This window comes from Callorhinus ursinus, unplaced genomic scaffold (genome assembly GCF_003265705.2).
Source record: "Callorhinus ursinus isolate GAN/ISIS: 27379988/994484 unplaced genomic scaffold, GSC_fseal_2.0 scaffold22, whole genome shotgun sequence".
Lineage (NCBI taxonomy): Eukaryota > Metazoa > Chordata > Mammalia > Carnivora > Otariidae > Callorhinus > Callorhinus ursinus.
The window spans coordinates 5,577,774-5,594,563 of NW_027397084.1; the positions used below are offsets into that span (position 1 = coordinate 5,577,774).

The window sequence follows — 16,790 nt, forward strand, 5'->3', positions numbered from 1 at the left end:
AAGGATAGACTCCAGAAGCCATCTGGTCCAATCTCCGCCACCCAGTTTACAGATGAAAAACCTCAGAAAGGGAGCAGTAAACCTCAGAAACCTCAGAAATACCATTCTGAGTTTCATCTATAGTAGTAGGGTCTCTGGCTGGGAGAGAAGTTCTGCTCAACCTGGACATCCATTTGCAAAACAGTGTCTGTGAACTGGTCTCAGAGTCCCTCTTTTCCCTGACTTGAGTTCAAATTCCTCACCACTGCTTCCATTTTTGTATCTGTCTTGCCTTAAGAACTTGAACCTTCCTAAGAAAACATCATGTAGAGGTGATCGTTCTGGACTGGAAATCAAGTGACCATGTTTCTAGTTCAACACTGTTGCTACCAGAGGGACCATTAGCCTCTTAGTCTTTCATTTCCTGATCTATAAAAACAGGTTGATAAGCCAGATGACCCTTAAGATCCAAGGTAGTTCAGTCATTGTATACGGCTCATCTCTGGCTGACCCACTCCCTGCCCAGATTTCTGATATATATACATCCTTACTTGTACTGAGTTCACAGCTTCTGACTCACACCTCTACTTGGATCTTTGTTTCCCAGGCTTTCTGGACTTCTAAGACCAGCTTAGTTGCTGTTTTACCATCTATCATAGACGTCTTCAGCACTGATTCATTCCTCTGTAGTTCCCTCCCCACTAGAACCACCAACTCTGACTTTTTTGACTCTCTTGGCTTCTAGCTAGACTCTGCTACTCATGCCAACACTGCCTATGTTTTCCAGGGTCTGATAATACCCTTGACTTCTGTGCACTGACCAATGAAACAAATTGATATATTATTCTCCACCTAGCCATGTCACTGGGAGATGCCCAGAGTGAAACTTAAAACACAAGACAGAGATGCTTTACCTTCTTCAGTTCTTCCAGCTGAGAGTACACACACATCTCCCTGAGGATCTGCCACCCAGAGGGCTGGCACCTGACTGTAATGTTCCCAGTGTAGCCACTGCTACAGGGAAGAATATACTCATCATTCCTGGACCCAAATCCAAAGACAATGCTGTTACACTGGGCTGGGAAAAAAAATGGAAACAAAAAGGAAAAATGTATAAATATCCTGGCACTCTATGTAAAGTATACAGCAGTGCTTTAGAAGTCATATTTTCGGAGACAAAACCCAGGCAAAATTCAGGAGTAGAAATTTGTCCTTGATGCCCAGCTTCATTCTTCCCAGTACCCTCTCTCCTCTCTGACGCCCTCTCTCCAGGGCCTCTCCTAGCCCTCAGGTGTCTGACCTGTGCCAACAATTTTGCTTTTAGTGAGCCATAAACTAATAAGCATCAGGTGGAAAAAAAACAGGGTATGATCACTCACAGGAAATGTTAGAAAATCAGAAAATCTGCAAGAAGCTATGGAACAAAACAATAATGATATGGTTACACCATTTTAGGGTGACACATCCTACTTTTTACCCTTTGTAAAAGCTTTTCACATTGTGACCAGCCACGAGTTATGCTTGCAGCTGGCCCTCAGATAGTATATTCTGACCATGACTGGGACCAGGAGAAGGAAACCCTGAATGGAAGCTCCTCCGGGGCTTTGATGTTTGCTTGTTTTTCCCAGTACTGTGTCCTAAGGGCCAAGACACTTTCGGCACTTAGTAAATATTGTTGAATAAATGTTATTGAAAGTGGCACATATCCAGGTACAAGAGGCTTAAGATTGAGTGTAAAAAAGAAAGAGGAAAAAAATCTGAAGAAAAGTAGTGGAGAGTGTGGGTGTGGGTGTGTGTGTGTGTGTGTGTGTGTGTGTGTGTGTTAAAGATCTAGATACATGCATTCTTTCTAGGGTTCCTTGGATTATGATTTAGGAACATGTCAGCCCCAGGGCTCTTTCAGCATGTGTCGCAGTACACTACTGCTGAGTGATTTCCATCAGAGCCTGCAGAGAAGTCAGTGTTCCACAGTGTTACCCTGGGAGCTGGAGACCACATGGCCGGTCCTCAAGGATCTGCCGGTCCTCAGGCAGCTGAAATGGAGTTTCATCATGGTTGGGGGCTGGGGGGGAAACAGCTGCCTCTGTCTTCTAAAAGTCAGTCTTAGAACAATTCTGTATCAGAAACATGTCCAGTCTACTTCCTGAAGACACAAATGAGCTAGACTCCTGTAACCTCAGCAGGGGATGGGAATTTAGAATTACCTTTTCCAAATACTCTGAAAGAGCCGTCTTCTAGCAGGAACAGTTTGTGAAGGCCCACCTTCACCTTCTCAGCCACCTGTTCAATGGCTGACAGCAGCTCAGATGTGCTGCTGGAACCCACCACTTCAAACCCGGCCATGATGCTTCCATCTCTATAATGACTATGTGGAAAGAAAAATGAGATTCATTCAGTCAGTCACTCAGGACCTGCTGTGTATAGGCATGTCACTGGGTCCATAGGAACACATCAAATAGATATGGTCCTTGCCTTCATGGAGCTTACATTCTAGCAGAGAAGACAAGGCAAGTAAGAAACCAGTAACCACCACACATGAGTATTATATAATTGTATATAAAATATATATAAATTTAGTTAAGTGTTATGAGGGACAGATGCAGTGATAAGAATAGCAGGTGGAGATGAGGCCCACTTTATTTTTTTAAAGATTTATTTATTTATTTATTTATTTATTTCAGAGAGAGGAAGAGAGAGCTCACATGCATGAGTAGGGGGAGGGGCAGTGGGAGAGAATCTCCAGCAGACTCCCAGCTGAGCGCAGACACCATGGCGGAGCTCGATCTCAAGACCCATGAGATCATGACCTGAGGTGAAAACAAGAGTCTGACGCTTAACCTACTGAGACACCCAGGTGTCCCGATGAGGCCCACTTTAAATAAGGCTGGTCAGAAAAGGCTTTTCTGTGCAGACGGTGAAAGTGAGGCCCAAACCATGAGAAGAAAAGGATAGTGTTACAAAGAACATCTATGTAGCACACCAGCATTTGTGAAAGTCCTGAGGCAGGAAAATGCCTATGAGTTAAAGTTAAAGACTAGCTGCCAGGTCAAGAACCGGAGTTGCTTCTCAATGCTGAAAGGCTTCAACGTGGGTTTGAATTTTCCTGGGGCGAATAAATTGAGTTCAATGAAATCAGTTTAAGTTAGAAGAAAAAAATTAATTATTTGATTTCATCATAACTAAGTTTCAATGAGCAGGAGAGAAATGGTAGGAGATGATACCAGGTAAGTGCCAGGAGCCAGATCGGGTAGGGCCTTAGAGTTTGAATTTTATTTTTATTAAAAGATTTCTTTCTTTAGTAAAAGTCAGTGGCATGTTCAGGTTTATTGCTTCAGAGCGTCACTCTGGCTGCTGCAGAGAATGGACTGAAGGGAGGCAAGCAGGGAAACAGGTGGACCCATCAGGAAAGAGGTGATGGTGGCTTAAACTTGGCAACAATGCCTGTGGGGAGAAGTAGTCAGGTTGTACTTGAAGACTGAGCCATAGGAATTACAAAGGATGCTGGGAATGGAGAAAGGAACCAGTCAAGAAATACTGCAAGGGATGGAAAAACAAATTGCTGTGTATTCATACAATGGAATAGCACTGGGCAATAAAAAGGAAGGAACCACCACCCCCTTCCCCAGGGGCACCTCGGTGACTCAGTTGTTGAGTGTTGACTCTTGGTTTCAGCTCAGGTCACGATCTCAGGGTTGTGAAATCGAGCCCCAAAAGGGCTCTGTGTTCAGTGGGCAATCTGCTTAAGACTCTATCTCCCTCTCCCTCCGCCCCTCTCCCACAACCCCACTCTCGCTCTCCCTCTCTCTCTCTAAAATAAATAAATAAATCTTAAAAAAACAACAACAACAAAAGGAAGAAACCCCTGACACTCAGAAAAACAAGGATGACTCTCAAAGACATTATGCTGAGAGAAAGAAGCCAGACACACACAAAAACTACACACTGGGTGATTCCATTTATATGAAGTTCTAGAATGGACAAAACTAACCTACGATAGAAATAAGAGCAGTGGTGATTTCCTGTGGGAGGTAGGGGGTGGGCATGGAATTGGCTAGAAAGGGGCAAAAGGGAACTTTTGGGGTGATGAAAATGTTCTGTCTCATTAAAAGGTGGCTGGTACAAGCATTTGTCAAAGCTTATGAAACAGTATACATAAGGCTTGAGCTATCACTGTATGTAAATTATACCTCAATAAAAAATGATCACAAAGGATGACTCCAAGTTTGGGTGTGGTGTCACTGGAAGACTAGCATCCCTATAACGAATGGACACAGCAGTGGGAGAAGTAGCTTAAAGTTTTTAAGGAGAAAAGTTGGAGGACCCCTGTTTTGGACACATAATGTTTGAAAGCCTACTAGAAAATCAAGTGGAGATGTTAACAGGCAGTTGGATATTTGGGTTTGGACTTTATGAGAGAGGCCAAGGTCAAGTAATAAATTTAGAAACCATCTGCATACACATGGCGTTTGAAGTCATGAAAACTAGTGAGATCACATATATTAAGTAAATCCTGAAATAATTCCATGAGGTAAACATTGAATTGTCCCCATTTTGTAGATAAGGGAGCTGGAGTCCCAAAGAGAAGTTGGGTCAGGTAATTATTAATTATTAACTGATGGATTAGAATCTCTGATATTCCAAATATCAAATTCTTAATCACTACATTGAACTACCACTCACAATTTTTGTGTTTGAATAAATCCAAATACTTTTTTCTTTAAATTTTTTATTGTTATGTTAATCACCATACATTACATCATTAGTTTGTGATGTAGTGTTCCATGATTCATTGTTTGTCCATAACACCCAGTGCTCCACGCAGAACGTGCCCTCTTTAACACCCATCGCCAGGCTAACCCATCCCCCCACCCCCTCCCCTCTAGAACCCTCAGTTTGTTTTTCAGAGTCCATTGTCTCTCATGGTTCGTCTCCCCCTCCGATTTCCCCCCCTTCATTCTTCCCCTCCTGCTATCTTCTTTTTTTTTTAACATATATTGCATTATTTGTTTCAGAGGTACAGATCCAAATACTCTTTTATGTAGTGAGAGTCATAGTGTCTTTGTGTTAATATGACTTTTCTATCAACAAAACACTGTTTACAAAATATTGTCCTGCCTATTATTTCATTTGATTTAATGAATGAAATCAGATTCCTCAGGCTTTAACAGTCCTGTTCAACAGAGAAGTAAATTGAGACACTAAGATATTAAGTTTTACTTTAAATCATACACATAAAGAGTAAAACCTAAATAATTGTAATTTATAGACTTATGCCTACTTTATAATTTTATCTACAAATTATTGGAGAGAGCTCATAAGATATATGGAATGAAATATGCATTCGAAATATAAATGGAAAGCCCAGACAAAGGTAAAGAAAAATATGAATATTGAATACAAAAATTACTGTGATTGAGTTTCAAGTTTGCCTACGCATTCAGTGACTGCAAAGTCAGGAAAATATAATTCATCATATAGACCTTGTATAAGAAAAAAGCAGTGTTTTTCCTAGCATTGAATTGTAAAGAAAATTATACACATGGGCCTTTATATAAGAACATGAGATAACTGGAAGGATAATATCCAGGACGGTATATTTATAGCAATGCTGTTGAAAATTTCCTATAGCTGTTCCTTAAGTTAACTGTGAAAAAAAATATATATATATAAGAAGTCAAGTTCTCTGACCTCTAAGCCACTTCCTCTATCAAGTAGACCATTAATAGTAATCAATGCACACATGGCTAACTAACCAAATAACTTTTGGAATGAAAGCATAAGCAAAAGGATAATTTACTAAATATCTCTTTATTTGCTGTAGACAATGTCTACTGGGTTTTGAGCTATGGCGCATACATACCACATATCTACACAAGAATATAATAGTTTACCCTAGGATCCCCTCATGGCTCCCAATTATACAACTTTGTATCATACCCCCCTGTGCTTGTGGACAGAGAAAAACCATCCCTCTGCAACCCACAACCCTCACCTCCACCCCTCATCCCTTCCCTTACATGCATACCGTGATCTCCTGCTTCATCCCAAGTTCTGCAACTATGGGTTTGCAGTTCTAGACTCTGATCTATAGCTTGGAGAATGCCATTCAACTTTTAAGTTTCCTCTTCTGACTTTAAGAAGCATCACAGACTTTTGTCCAGTTTTAGTAAGAATCCTACTAGAAAGACCAGTTCTTCCCTGCTTTTTGTCAAGGTCATTTGGGAACAGCACTAGGCATTCTGCAGGATGGCTGTACAATTCTGGAGATGCCATTCTTTTTTTTTTTAATATTTATTTGTTTATTTTAGAGAGAAGGAGAGAGAGAGCATGCAAGGAGAGGGGGAGAGGGAGAGAGAGATTTTCAAGCAGACTCCCTGCTGAGCTCAGAGCCCAATGCAGGGCTCCATCTCAGGACCCTGAGATCATGATCTGAGCTGAAATCAAGAGGCGGGCATTCAACCGACTGAGCCACCCAGGCGGCGCTCTGAGGATGCCCTTCTAAGGTCATTGTGTTACTTACCGAAATTGGGTGACACGAACTGACTCAACATCTTGAATTCTTTTGAATGCTTCTTTAAGCTTACAAAGAGAAAAAAGGGGCAACATGTTGATCTTTTTCCCCAGACAAGAAAGATATTTTAGCAAAAAAACATTGATGAAGATAAATAAACCAACAGAACCACTGGAGAAAGAAAAGAGATACCACAGCAGGTAGTTGCATATTACACAAATACAGTTCAAATGACAGTTAAGAATTGTACGCACACACACACACACACACACACACACACAAACACACGTCATTTATTTTGAGTTTGCTAATAAAGATGGAAGAACCAATTGCTTAGAATAGGGGATTGGGTGCCAGATAATATAAATTTATCCAAAATCTGTTTTCTCCTTCACAAAAATAAGCCATACACTTCCATATGCATTTAAACTGAATCTATCTGGAAAGTATTTGTGTGTATGGCTTCAGTGAAAATGACACCTGAACCAACATCCTAGGCAGACCGGACACTGATTTAGGTTTTCTGAGACTTCATTACATAGTCCAGAATTTTGCTCTGTAATTCTTTTTAGCCCTAATAAGCGAGGCTTCTTCATGGAACGAATCCCAAATGCTGACAATTGAGCTCAGAGCATGAAAAATTTTCTTTTGACAAATAAAAAACAGAAAATAACCAAGAAGCCTTGCTAGAATATGACTCGCATAAATGAGCAAAAGTGAACCTAAGAGAAATTTAAAGAAGTCAACTGCTAAAACTCTCCCAGAAAGAAAATGTTCAACATACGTCAGTTGTGGGCAATGAGATTAACTGCTCTGTAATAACTCATTGAACGTGAATAATTAAGAATATGTATTAAATAAACATGCTGAATTGAAAACATCTGAACTTATGTTTAGCCAACAATTTCTTATGTAGTAAGTAGAAAGCTTACTTGAATTTCAATTCCAGTGGCATATTTGGAGTATGAAGGAGAAGATGAATTCAAAAGGTCTTTGGCAAAGCTTTCATTAATTTTGAAAGTGCCCCAAACCTCTATGGGAAATAAAAAGAAGTTTATAGATATAATAATTACTCACTTGAATTTATTACAGCATAAAATTACAGAAGTACATTTGAAACCCATCTATTCAACAGCAGTGTTTCAATTACTTCTTGTAATGAATGTTCACCTTAAATAATATAGGAAGCATACACAAAACTAGACTTTTCAGTTGTGGATTTGGAATATAATGAGAAGGTGCTGGTGATCAAGACAACCTTATAAGTAGGTAAATGTGTGGCCACCCACATGTGGTTAAGAAAGGCAGTCACTTAACATTGAAATGTGTGCCGATCTAGGCATTGAGCTCAAACACCGTCCTTATAAAAAATTTTTAAAAAAGAAAAAAAAACAATAAAACACTACTTGCTAATTCCAATATACCCCTTGCTTGCCCATCGCTGGTGCTTTTCTGTGCTGGGACAGGTTGTTGCCCATTTTCATATGGACAAACCCCAATTATCCTTCATTCAGGACCTAGTCAAATGTACCTCCTTTGCAAGACCTCCCCTGATCTCCAAATGCAGATTCTTTCCCTCCTCTAAATTCCTATTCTTTTCATATCCCTTTACAACCTCTTGTACCAACATATCTGTTTGTGAACATTTCTCATGTTTATATGTCCCCACCGCACTTTGGGGAGACCCTTGTGAGTGTAATCCCTGTCTGATCCATTTTTGTATCTCCTCAAGATGCATCAGACACAGACCACCCTTCAAAAGGTAGGCTTTCATTCAAATTTGTTGAAGAAATTTACACTGTCTTCTTTCTTGTATTACAGCCTAGCCTCCCCAGCTAGGCTGCTAATTCAGAGAAAGGGAAATGCTTCATTGTGTCCTCCCAGAACTTGCCTCAGATCTGGGTATAAAGATGGTGTTCAATAAATATGGGTAACCATCACGAATTGGCATGGTCCTGGGAAGGGGAGCCAGGAATGTTCAGGAAAGCTGGGTTATTTCAGTTTCTCCCTCTCTTTGCTCTACCAGAATCCAGAGCTTCAAGATAACTGGAGTCGTCTCTGAGGAACCTTCCTAAAGCCCTTCAAGCCCTGGAGCCCACGTCATTTGGCTCACTTCTTCATCCACTGAACATAAACCTAAGGAAATTTAGCTCCCTCAGCTTCCACTGGTTTCCTAAGCTAGACCTTTAACTTCTCTTTTGTTTTGGTGATGCATTCAGTACACATACTTGTTGGCCATCTAGAACATACATTTCAGTATAATCACCCTGTGTTCCTCCCTGCTCTCACACCTCTAGACTTCTCTTTTCTGGAAATAGATGTTGGCAAAAGCCATGAAAAGAAGGCAGGAAAAAAAAAACTGTATTTACTCAAGCAGTTCCCCTACTTGAGATTTTCATAAATCCCCCTCAATCTCAATAAAATCATAGAATTGCAGAGCTGAGCTGGATGAAGGTTGAAGTGATCATCAACTCACATTTCTTAATTTTCTGCACTTGTGAAGCTCTCGCTGTGTCTAGCTAAGCCTAGTAGGGTATATTTTCTTGTCCTTTGATGACCCTGCAAATACTCTGTTCAGGGAGACAAAGAGTTAACACGTGGGGGAGGAGCTAGAGTTCCCTCCCTGGGGCATCGCTCCCCCCACCCCCACCAGAGCTCTCCTCCTGGCACCCTTCTGTGCTTACTTGTTCTTTCACAGAAATTGATGCTCTGGGTGAGGTTGCTGAGATGACAATGACAGCTCTGGGGCCCTCCAGCCGTGTGAAGGTAGCATTTGTGGGGATCAAGGCATGAGGGAGAAAACCAGGTGTAGCCGTCCTCACAGGCACAGTGCAAAACCCCATTCTGGTCGCCACAGTCTGCACAGAAAAACAGGGCTTGGTCTCACAGGATCTGGTTTATAAACTGACCAACGCTGAGTTCTCATCCTTGGCTCTTACTTAGAATCTGAACCAAGTGTGTCTCATCAAGAGCTAGAAGGATAAAACTAGGATGGCAATAGGTTTAAGGTAAGGATATGTCTAACTCAATAGATTCTGAGTCTGATACCAGACCAGCAAACATAAAATCAAGTGGCTGGGTCTAGCATCCAAAAGAAGGATGGATGCCCAGTAGATAGCCCTTGGAATGGGAAAGAGAAGCAGAAGAGTGTGTGTTAACCTGACAGTTATTTAAGAGAGTTCTAGAAGGTATTTTTCCACTGTTTTACTGGAAGCTCCTCCCATCCACCTATCACCATTCTCGGGTAGGTCCCATAAGCAAGATGGCAAACACTGACAGAATTTCTTTTCTTGAGAATCATGAAGAAAAATTCCATCAGCCAATTCTGTATGCTCATTCCCTACTGACTGACCTAAAACACCCATCAAGAGGCATTCCTTTATAATAGACAAAAAAATTGGGATGAAGTCACCAGACATCTTTGTGAAAATATGCATTATGATATATAGTGAATGATTCTCAAACTTTGTCTTGTGTCAGAATCACCTGGAGGGTCTCATCCCAAAGTTTCTGATTCAGTAAGTCCAGGATGAGGCCAAGGATTTGCATTTCTTTTTTTTTAAATTTTTTATTTACTTATTTGAGGGGGAGAAAATAAGAGAGAGAGAGCACGAGAGGGAAGAGGGTCAGAGGGAGAAGCAGACTCCCCGCCAAGCAGGGAGCCCGATGCAGGACTCAATCCCGGGACTCCAGGATCATGACCTGAGCCGAAGGCAGTCGCTTAACCAACTGAGCCACCCAGGCACCCCTGCATTTCCATTAAGATCCCTGATACTGCTGCTGCTGCTGCTAACATGGGAACCACAATTTAAGAACTACTGCTTTAGACAAATCATTTAACGTCTCTGAAAGCCAGCATTGTAATCCTTAGTGCTGTTTGTCAATTACTTCTAGCTCTTTTCTGGACACATAGTTGGATTACATATCCTGGCCTCCTGAGGCTGAATGGGGCCATGAAACCAGTTTGGGTCAATAAGTTATGAGCAGAATTCATGTGTGTCACTTCTAAGTTGGAGAATTCAATTACCAATGTGAAACGCTTGAGTGTTCTCTTTCTTTTGGGCTCCAACTGGGTACATTTTAGATAGTGTGTGATTCATTAGCCTGGATTCCCAAGTGACCACACCAACACAACCCTGCTGCCAACCTGCAATAGAGATGTGGCATGAAGAAGAAATAACACGTGTGTTCTTTCAAGCCACACATATTGTGGAGATGATTGTCTCCATAGCATAACCTAACCTATCCCAACTGCTGCCCACCTTCCCCCTTCCACTCCCAGTCCCCGAGGGCAGATTTACAGGTAGTGGCCTTTGCTCTAATAATCTTCATTTGTTCCTGTAACCATAATGATGGAGGCTTCAGAAGCTTCAGAAAATTCTTCAAGTCTCTCTTCTCCTTGGAATCTCTATAGGCCACCTGAAGCAGCAGCTCATACTCCTGGACTGGGCCTAAAGAGAGGAAGATAGTCAGGAGCCTCCTTTTTCAGTCTGGGAGAGAAATATTGCCAAGGAAACCACCAGGAAGTGTTCATCACATGTTGTCTAGGGGTCATGGGCTATGCCACATGGCTTGTTACTGACTTCTGCTCATCCAGACATTAAGTAAAAATGAGCCTCCAGAGGAACACTTGCAGATAGCCCCACGTGTGCCTGGCCCTATGTCTATTCTAGCATTCTGCCAGGACAGCTGCTCCTGCTCTCCCTGACCCATCCTGGCATTGACCACCCTCCTACTTTACACAGTTCCTCAGGACACATCCAAGGTCAAGTTTCATGCCTCAGGATGCAAGGGAGAGAAGTGAGAAAATCCTAGTCACTCTTCCCTCTTGCTTTCCCAGCTCCAGTCTCCTTGAGGGATGTTCAGTATAAAACCCCCAGTCTCACACTTTCCTCTCCAAAGAGCCTTTTTTTCTCCTATGAAGAGGTTTCAATAAATAGCCAACTTTGAGTACGTTATAGGAAATGCAAACGCAAAAGCAAAACCAAACCAAACCTTTCTTGGGGTTTCTGCATCCTCGTCTCCACCTTATCACTCCTGAGCAGCACCTTTTGTTTCCCTAAGGAGAGGCCGTTATGTGTCCTGGGCTCAGGAGACTATGAATCCTAGGAGTAGTCTCCCTCCCAGAACCCATTTAGGCACATTCACGTAAAACATAGTGCAAGATTTCACGGTGTTTCCAGACTGTCCCAAGCTCATCTATGCAGCCCAGATTAGGAACGTAAGGACCTTAGAGAAAAAGAGGGAAGAGATGAACTCTTATCCTGGGTCTCCTTTGATTGCCACTGGCAGTGACATCTCTTAGAAGTCTCAGATTTCTCAAGACATCCATGCTTTCTGCAGGGACAGATGAGATGGGGAGCTTCTCTGAGACTCTCCCATTTCTTAGGAGCCCAGGGAGCCAGGCAGAAGGGAAACTTATAGAGAAGGAAACCAGCGGATCAATCCCTAGACTCTTCAGAAAGCAGTCAAGAGGGTAGCAGGAAGTCGGCTGAGTCTGACATGTCCCAGAACATGCACAAGAGCTTCCTGTCTGCCATAACTTCCACCATCTCACTGAATAGAGCTTCAGCCCCGCCTCGTACTCTTCCCTCTCCTTGCTGCCTGGAACCTCTGTCCCAGGTCTTGGGAGCCACACCACGTAGGGAAAGCTAAGGGGACTCCTGCTCCCACTGCCCAAGCAGGTAAGAAGCGGGGGGGGGGGAGGGGGGGGGGAACGGTCGGTGTCAGAGGCTCATGGCACCGGTTCTGGAGCCAGACTAACTAGGTTTGAATCATTCCTCCTGCCCCCTAGCCACGTGTCTTAATTTCACCACCTGTAAAATAAAGATGACCATTGTGCCTAAATCAGAGGGTCACTGTGAGGGTTTAATTCATCTAATGCACTTAAAATAGTGCCTGGCACCTAGGAACAGCTCACTAAATACTAACTGTATTTTTACTGTCAGGAAAAATGTTTTCATGGCATTCCAAGTTGAATTTTTATTTCATTTTCTGAAGAATTGCAGGACTGCGTGGTGGTAAGGTTAATGACACTATTAGCACACTGTTGTATGACAGATCACTGCCCTGGAAAAAGGCTTTTGTGGACTGATCCAGGAACCTAACAACCATCTGTGTACATCATTGTCTCCATGAGGAAATATAGTCAGTGCTTGAAACATCAGAACAACAAATTAAATTTCAGAACACAACCTATTCCTAGACTAAGGGCTGTGCCCACTAATTAACACTGTTAGGATTAAGATAAGGAAGGAAAAGAAGAGTATGGAATAGCTACTTGCCAGGTACAGTACAGGATACTATGCTTTCATGTATTATTTCATCTTCACAAATGTTTTGTTTGTACGGATTGCTATTATTCTCATTTCCCAGATTCGACGTGTTTAATAGTGTTAAGATCATACAACCAGTCAGAAACACCACTGAGGTTGGAACCTTGGTCCCTTGGCACCAGGGTCTACTGCACCACACTCCCTAAGGGAGACTCACCTGGATGCTTTTTCTTATTCACACTGAGTCCTCTTTTTGTTTTGATGCCTTCATTTCTCTGTTTGAAAGAAAACAAGAATAATTATGGAAAGGTTTTGTAAAGATGTACTTCCTAGGCCTTGTTGGCTCTCCCAGATGAATTGAAATTATGGATCTAAAATCCAAGTCAGGGATGGCAGAGAGGTGGCTAGGGAAGGCCTCCCTTAGGCAACTTTTGAGCACAACCCTGAAGGAGGTGAGGAAGTGAGGATCCCTGGAGAAAGAACTTTCCTGGCAGTGCAATGGCCCTGGGGAAAGAATATGCCTGGCGTGTGAGGACAGAGTGAGGAGGCCAGAGTGACTCAGTGGAGTGGGTAAGGGCAGAGGGACAGGAAGTGAGATCAGAGAGTATCTCCAAGGAGGTAGGCTGTGTAGATCCTTATAGGGCAACGGCTTAGTTTTTACTTGAGTGAGATGGGAACCCACCGAAGAGTTCTGAGCAGAGGTGACAGTGCTCTACTTTACTTTTTGGAAGGCTCAATCCTGCAGCCATGTTAGGAATAGACAAGCACAGAAGCAATGAGACCATCTCAGGAGTTATTGAAATAACACGGGTGAGACATACTGTGAGAGATACTGAAGGGGTGGATCAAGGTGGTAGCCATAGAGGTAGTGAGAAATGTTTGAATTCTGGGTGTATTTTAAAGATAAAGCAAAACAAAACAAGAGCCAATGGTTTAGATAGGGATTATGGGAAGAGTCAAACATGAAAATCAGTTTTTTGCCCAACCATCCCGAAGAACAATGATACCACTTGCTGAGATGGGAAAGGAGAAGCAGGTTTGGTGAGGGGAAAAAATCAAGAATTTACTTTTGGACATATTAGGTTAAGGGGCCTATTCAACATCCAACTGGAGATACCACGGAGGTAGTAGATACATGGGTGTAGAGTTCAGGGGAGAAGGTCAAGATGCAGATGTAAATTTGGGAGCCATCAGAGTATAGAGAACATTAAAACCATGATCCTAGATGAAAGCATCAAGAAAGTGAGTGTAGTTAGGGAAGAGAGTCCAAGGATTGGCCATGCCAATCTTTATGCCTTTCCTTAGTCAAAGAAACCATAGGGAGGAATGTACTGAGCTAGAGGAAATCTCCATGATGGCTCAGTTCCTTATTTTGCAGTTAGGTCCTCTAAATTTCAAGAGATGAAACTGTTTGTCCAAGGCTACACATAGCTAATGTGGATCATGTTGAGACAAGAATCCAGGACTTCTGATTCCAAGTCTATTAAATTATGTAGTTTCAGTGGCCGAGACAGTGACGGGTTTTCAAAGTGCAGAGGGAGAGAAGAGAGGTGGTAGAGAGGGAAAACGGGGCATATGCCAACTCACCCCCAGGAAGCTTTCCTGCCCTTCAATGAGGGTGAAGAAAGAGATGAGCCAGAGCACGCAGACTTGCATCTTCAGCTGGCCTCGCTCCTTCTCCCAGACTCAACGTAAACAACTGGGGCCACAGTCTGTGGCTAGACAACAGATGTACCATGCAAGGCTGAGGCACAAAAACAAGTCATTCAAACCAAAATTTAAGAATGTACACAGCGGTAGGGCTAACTGAGCGGATCAGAAGCCCTGAGTGGTTGATGATTTTTCCACTTCACCTATGTAGCCTGAGATACCATCACTTCCACTCCGGTAGCAGAAGTAGTAAGTTCTCTTTTCTCAATGATCACATTTGACTAAACATAGGCTATTTTAAAATCATGACTTGCTTAACTTTGCAACCAAATGCATTTAACATCCAGCCTTTTTATATTTCACAGTTTCCTTTTCATTTCAGTAAAAACAAACATTAAAATAACCAAAGATCCTTAGAACCATGAATATAAGGATGGAATCAGAGTGTTTAAGCATAAAAATAATAATGAACCAACCCAGCAGATTTCTTTCTTTATGGTTGATGTAAATATCAACAAATTATCCTCAAGTTATGCTTATGTCAGAATAATTTGGACAAAATTCAGCACATAGTCGTGGTCACAAAATTAATCATGTACACCCAGGTTATTTGGTATCAACAAAAAATATCACAATAAGTTAGAACTGTTCTGTCCAATACAGTAGCCACCAGATACATGTGGCAATCTAAATTTTCATTTTAATTACAATAAAATGAAATGAAAAGAAATGAAATTTCTCAGTCACACTAGCCACATCTCAAGTGCTCAATAACCACATGTAGCTAGTGGCTACCAATGTCAGGCAGTGTAGACACAGAACACTTCCATTATTTTTTTTAAATATTTATTCATTATTTAGAGAGAGAGAGAGAGTGCACAGAGGGAGGGATAGAGGGAGAGGAAAGAGAAAGTCTCAAGCAGACTCCGCACTGAGTGGGGACCTGGACACAGGGCTCGATTCCACAATCCTGAGATCATGACCTGAGCCGAAATCAAGAGCCAGACACTCAAGTGACTGAGCCACCCAGGCGTCCCAGAACACTTACATTATTGCCAAAAGTTTTATTAGGCATGGAATAGCATTCAGCCTTAAAATAGAAGGAAATCCTGTCACATGATACAACATGGATAAACCTCAAGGACATTAGATTAAAAAAAAGAACCCAATCGGAAAAAGACAAATCCTGTATGATTCCACTTCTATGAAGTATCTAAAGAAGTCAAGATCATAGAAATAGAAAGCAGAATGGTGGTTGCCAAGGGCTTGGAGGAGAGGAAAAACAGGGACTTGTTATTTAATGGGTATAAGTTTCAGTGTTGCCAGACAAAAAAGTTCCAGAGATCTGATGTCCAACAATGTGAATATACTTCACACTACTGACCCTGCACACTTAATAATGTTTAAGATGGCACATTCTGCGTTATGGAGGGTTTTAACCACACTTTTTGAAAAGTTGTACTGGACAGCAATGACAGAAATGAAGGAATACGTCCCTATGGCCTCTCCATGTTCTTTCACATCTCCATGGGAAATGATGAAAAACTCTAATTCCCAAACTCACTAACCCACCATTAAAGTAAATGTCCTCGGTTAGCAGCACAGAAAACACAGAGCTGGACCCTCCCTCCCAGGCCTTCCCTTGTTTTCCAGGTATATCTTAACCCTCATAAAACCCTGCCATGCCTGACAGCACTGCCCCACACTCTGCTCTCTCATCTGCAAGAAAAGAAAAAAGACATTAGAGACAGGGTAAAGACTACCACTGACCTGGTGTACATGTCAGCAGAGACCCTTTCCAGAAGGGAAGCATGAGAAGTAAGCAATGAAACACATACGACTTTTGTGTTTCCCTTCTCCCCTTAGGTGAATGGTCCTCTCCTGTCCGTACCTTCCTGCTTGCCAAAGCTCCTTCAAAAATCTACTGATTTAACTTTGGGCAGCAGCAGCCTGTGCTCCAGATTGTTCTTCTAGATCTTGCTTCTCAAAACTCATCTGCTCTGGGTCCTATTTCCTCTAGCCAGCTCTGTGCTTTCCAAAAGTGATGGACATTTATCCACAGAGGAGTGTTTTTCAAACATTTTGATCAGGACCCATAAAAAGAAATATATTTTATAATGTGCATACATACACACACATATAATAAAATGTATCAGTGTGTATGTATAAATAACAGAAGAGTTAAACAACAGAACAATTATGTGAAACAGAACTTAATTCTTTCTGACACGTGCCCTTAGATATTTCTACTTGGTTTTTTTTCAAGTTTTTATTCAAACTCCAGTTAGTTAACGTACAGTGTAATATTAGTTTCAGGTGTACAATACAGTGATTCAGCACTTCCTTACAACACCCAGTCCTTCATCCCCATCACC

The 16,790-nt window shown here is 42.0% G+C and overlaps 1 protein-coding gene across 7 annotated transcripts in view; it reads right to left on the bottom strand.

Moving 5' to 3' along the window:
* ADGRF1 (adhesion G protein-coupled receptor F1) overlaps positions 1-16,790 on the bottom strand; it is a 42,967-nt gene that overhangs the window by 14,031 nt on the left and 12,146 nt on the right. For 6 of the 7 annotated variants that reach the window (XM_073905057.1, XM_073905061.1, XM_073905060.1 and 3 more), the window contains 8 exons: positions 14,353-14,509; positions 12,983-13,040; positions 10,792-10,941; positions 9,175-9,348; positions 7,423-7,523; positions 6,500-6,558; positions 2,184-2,344; positions 894-1,057 (listed from right to left, as the gene is read on the bottom strand). In XM_073905057.1, the coding sequence (XP_073761158.1) occupies positions 894-1,057; positions 2,184-2,344; positions 6,500-6,558; positions 7,423-7,523; positions 9,175-9,348; positions 10,792-10,941; positions 12,983-13,040; positions 14,353-14,421 (936 nt within the window). In that variant the 5' untranslated portion in view covers positions 14,422-14,509. The remainder of the gene's footprint in view (positions 1-893; positions 1,058-2,183; positions 2,345-6,499; positions 6,559-7,422; positions 7,524-9,174; positions 9,349-10,791; positions 10,942-12,982; positions 13,041-14,352; positions 14,510-16,790) is intronic. The other variant, XM_073905062.1, reaches the window with a different exon arrangement.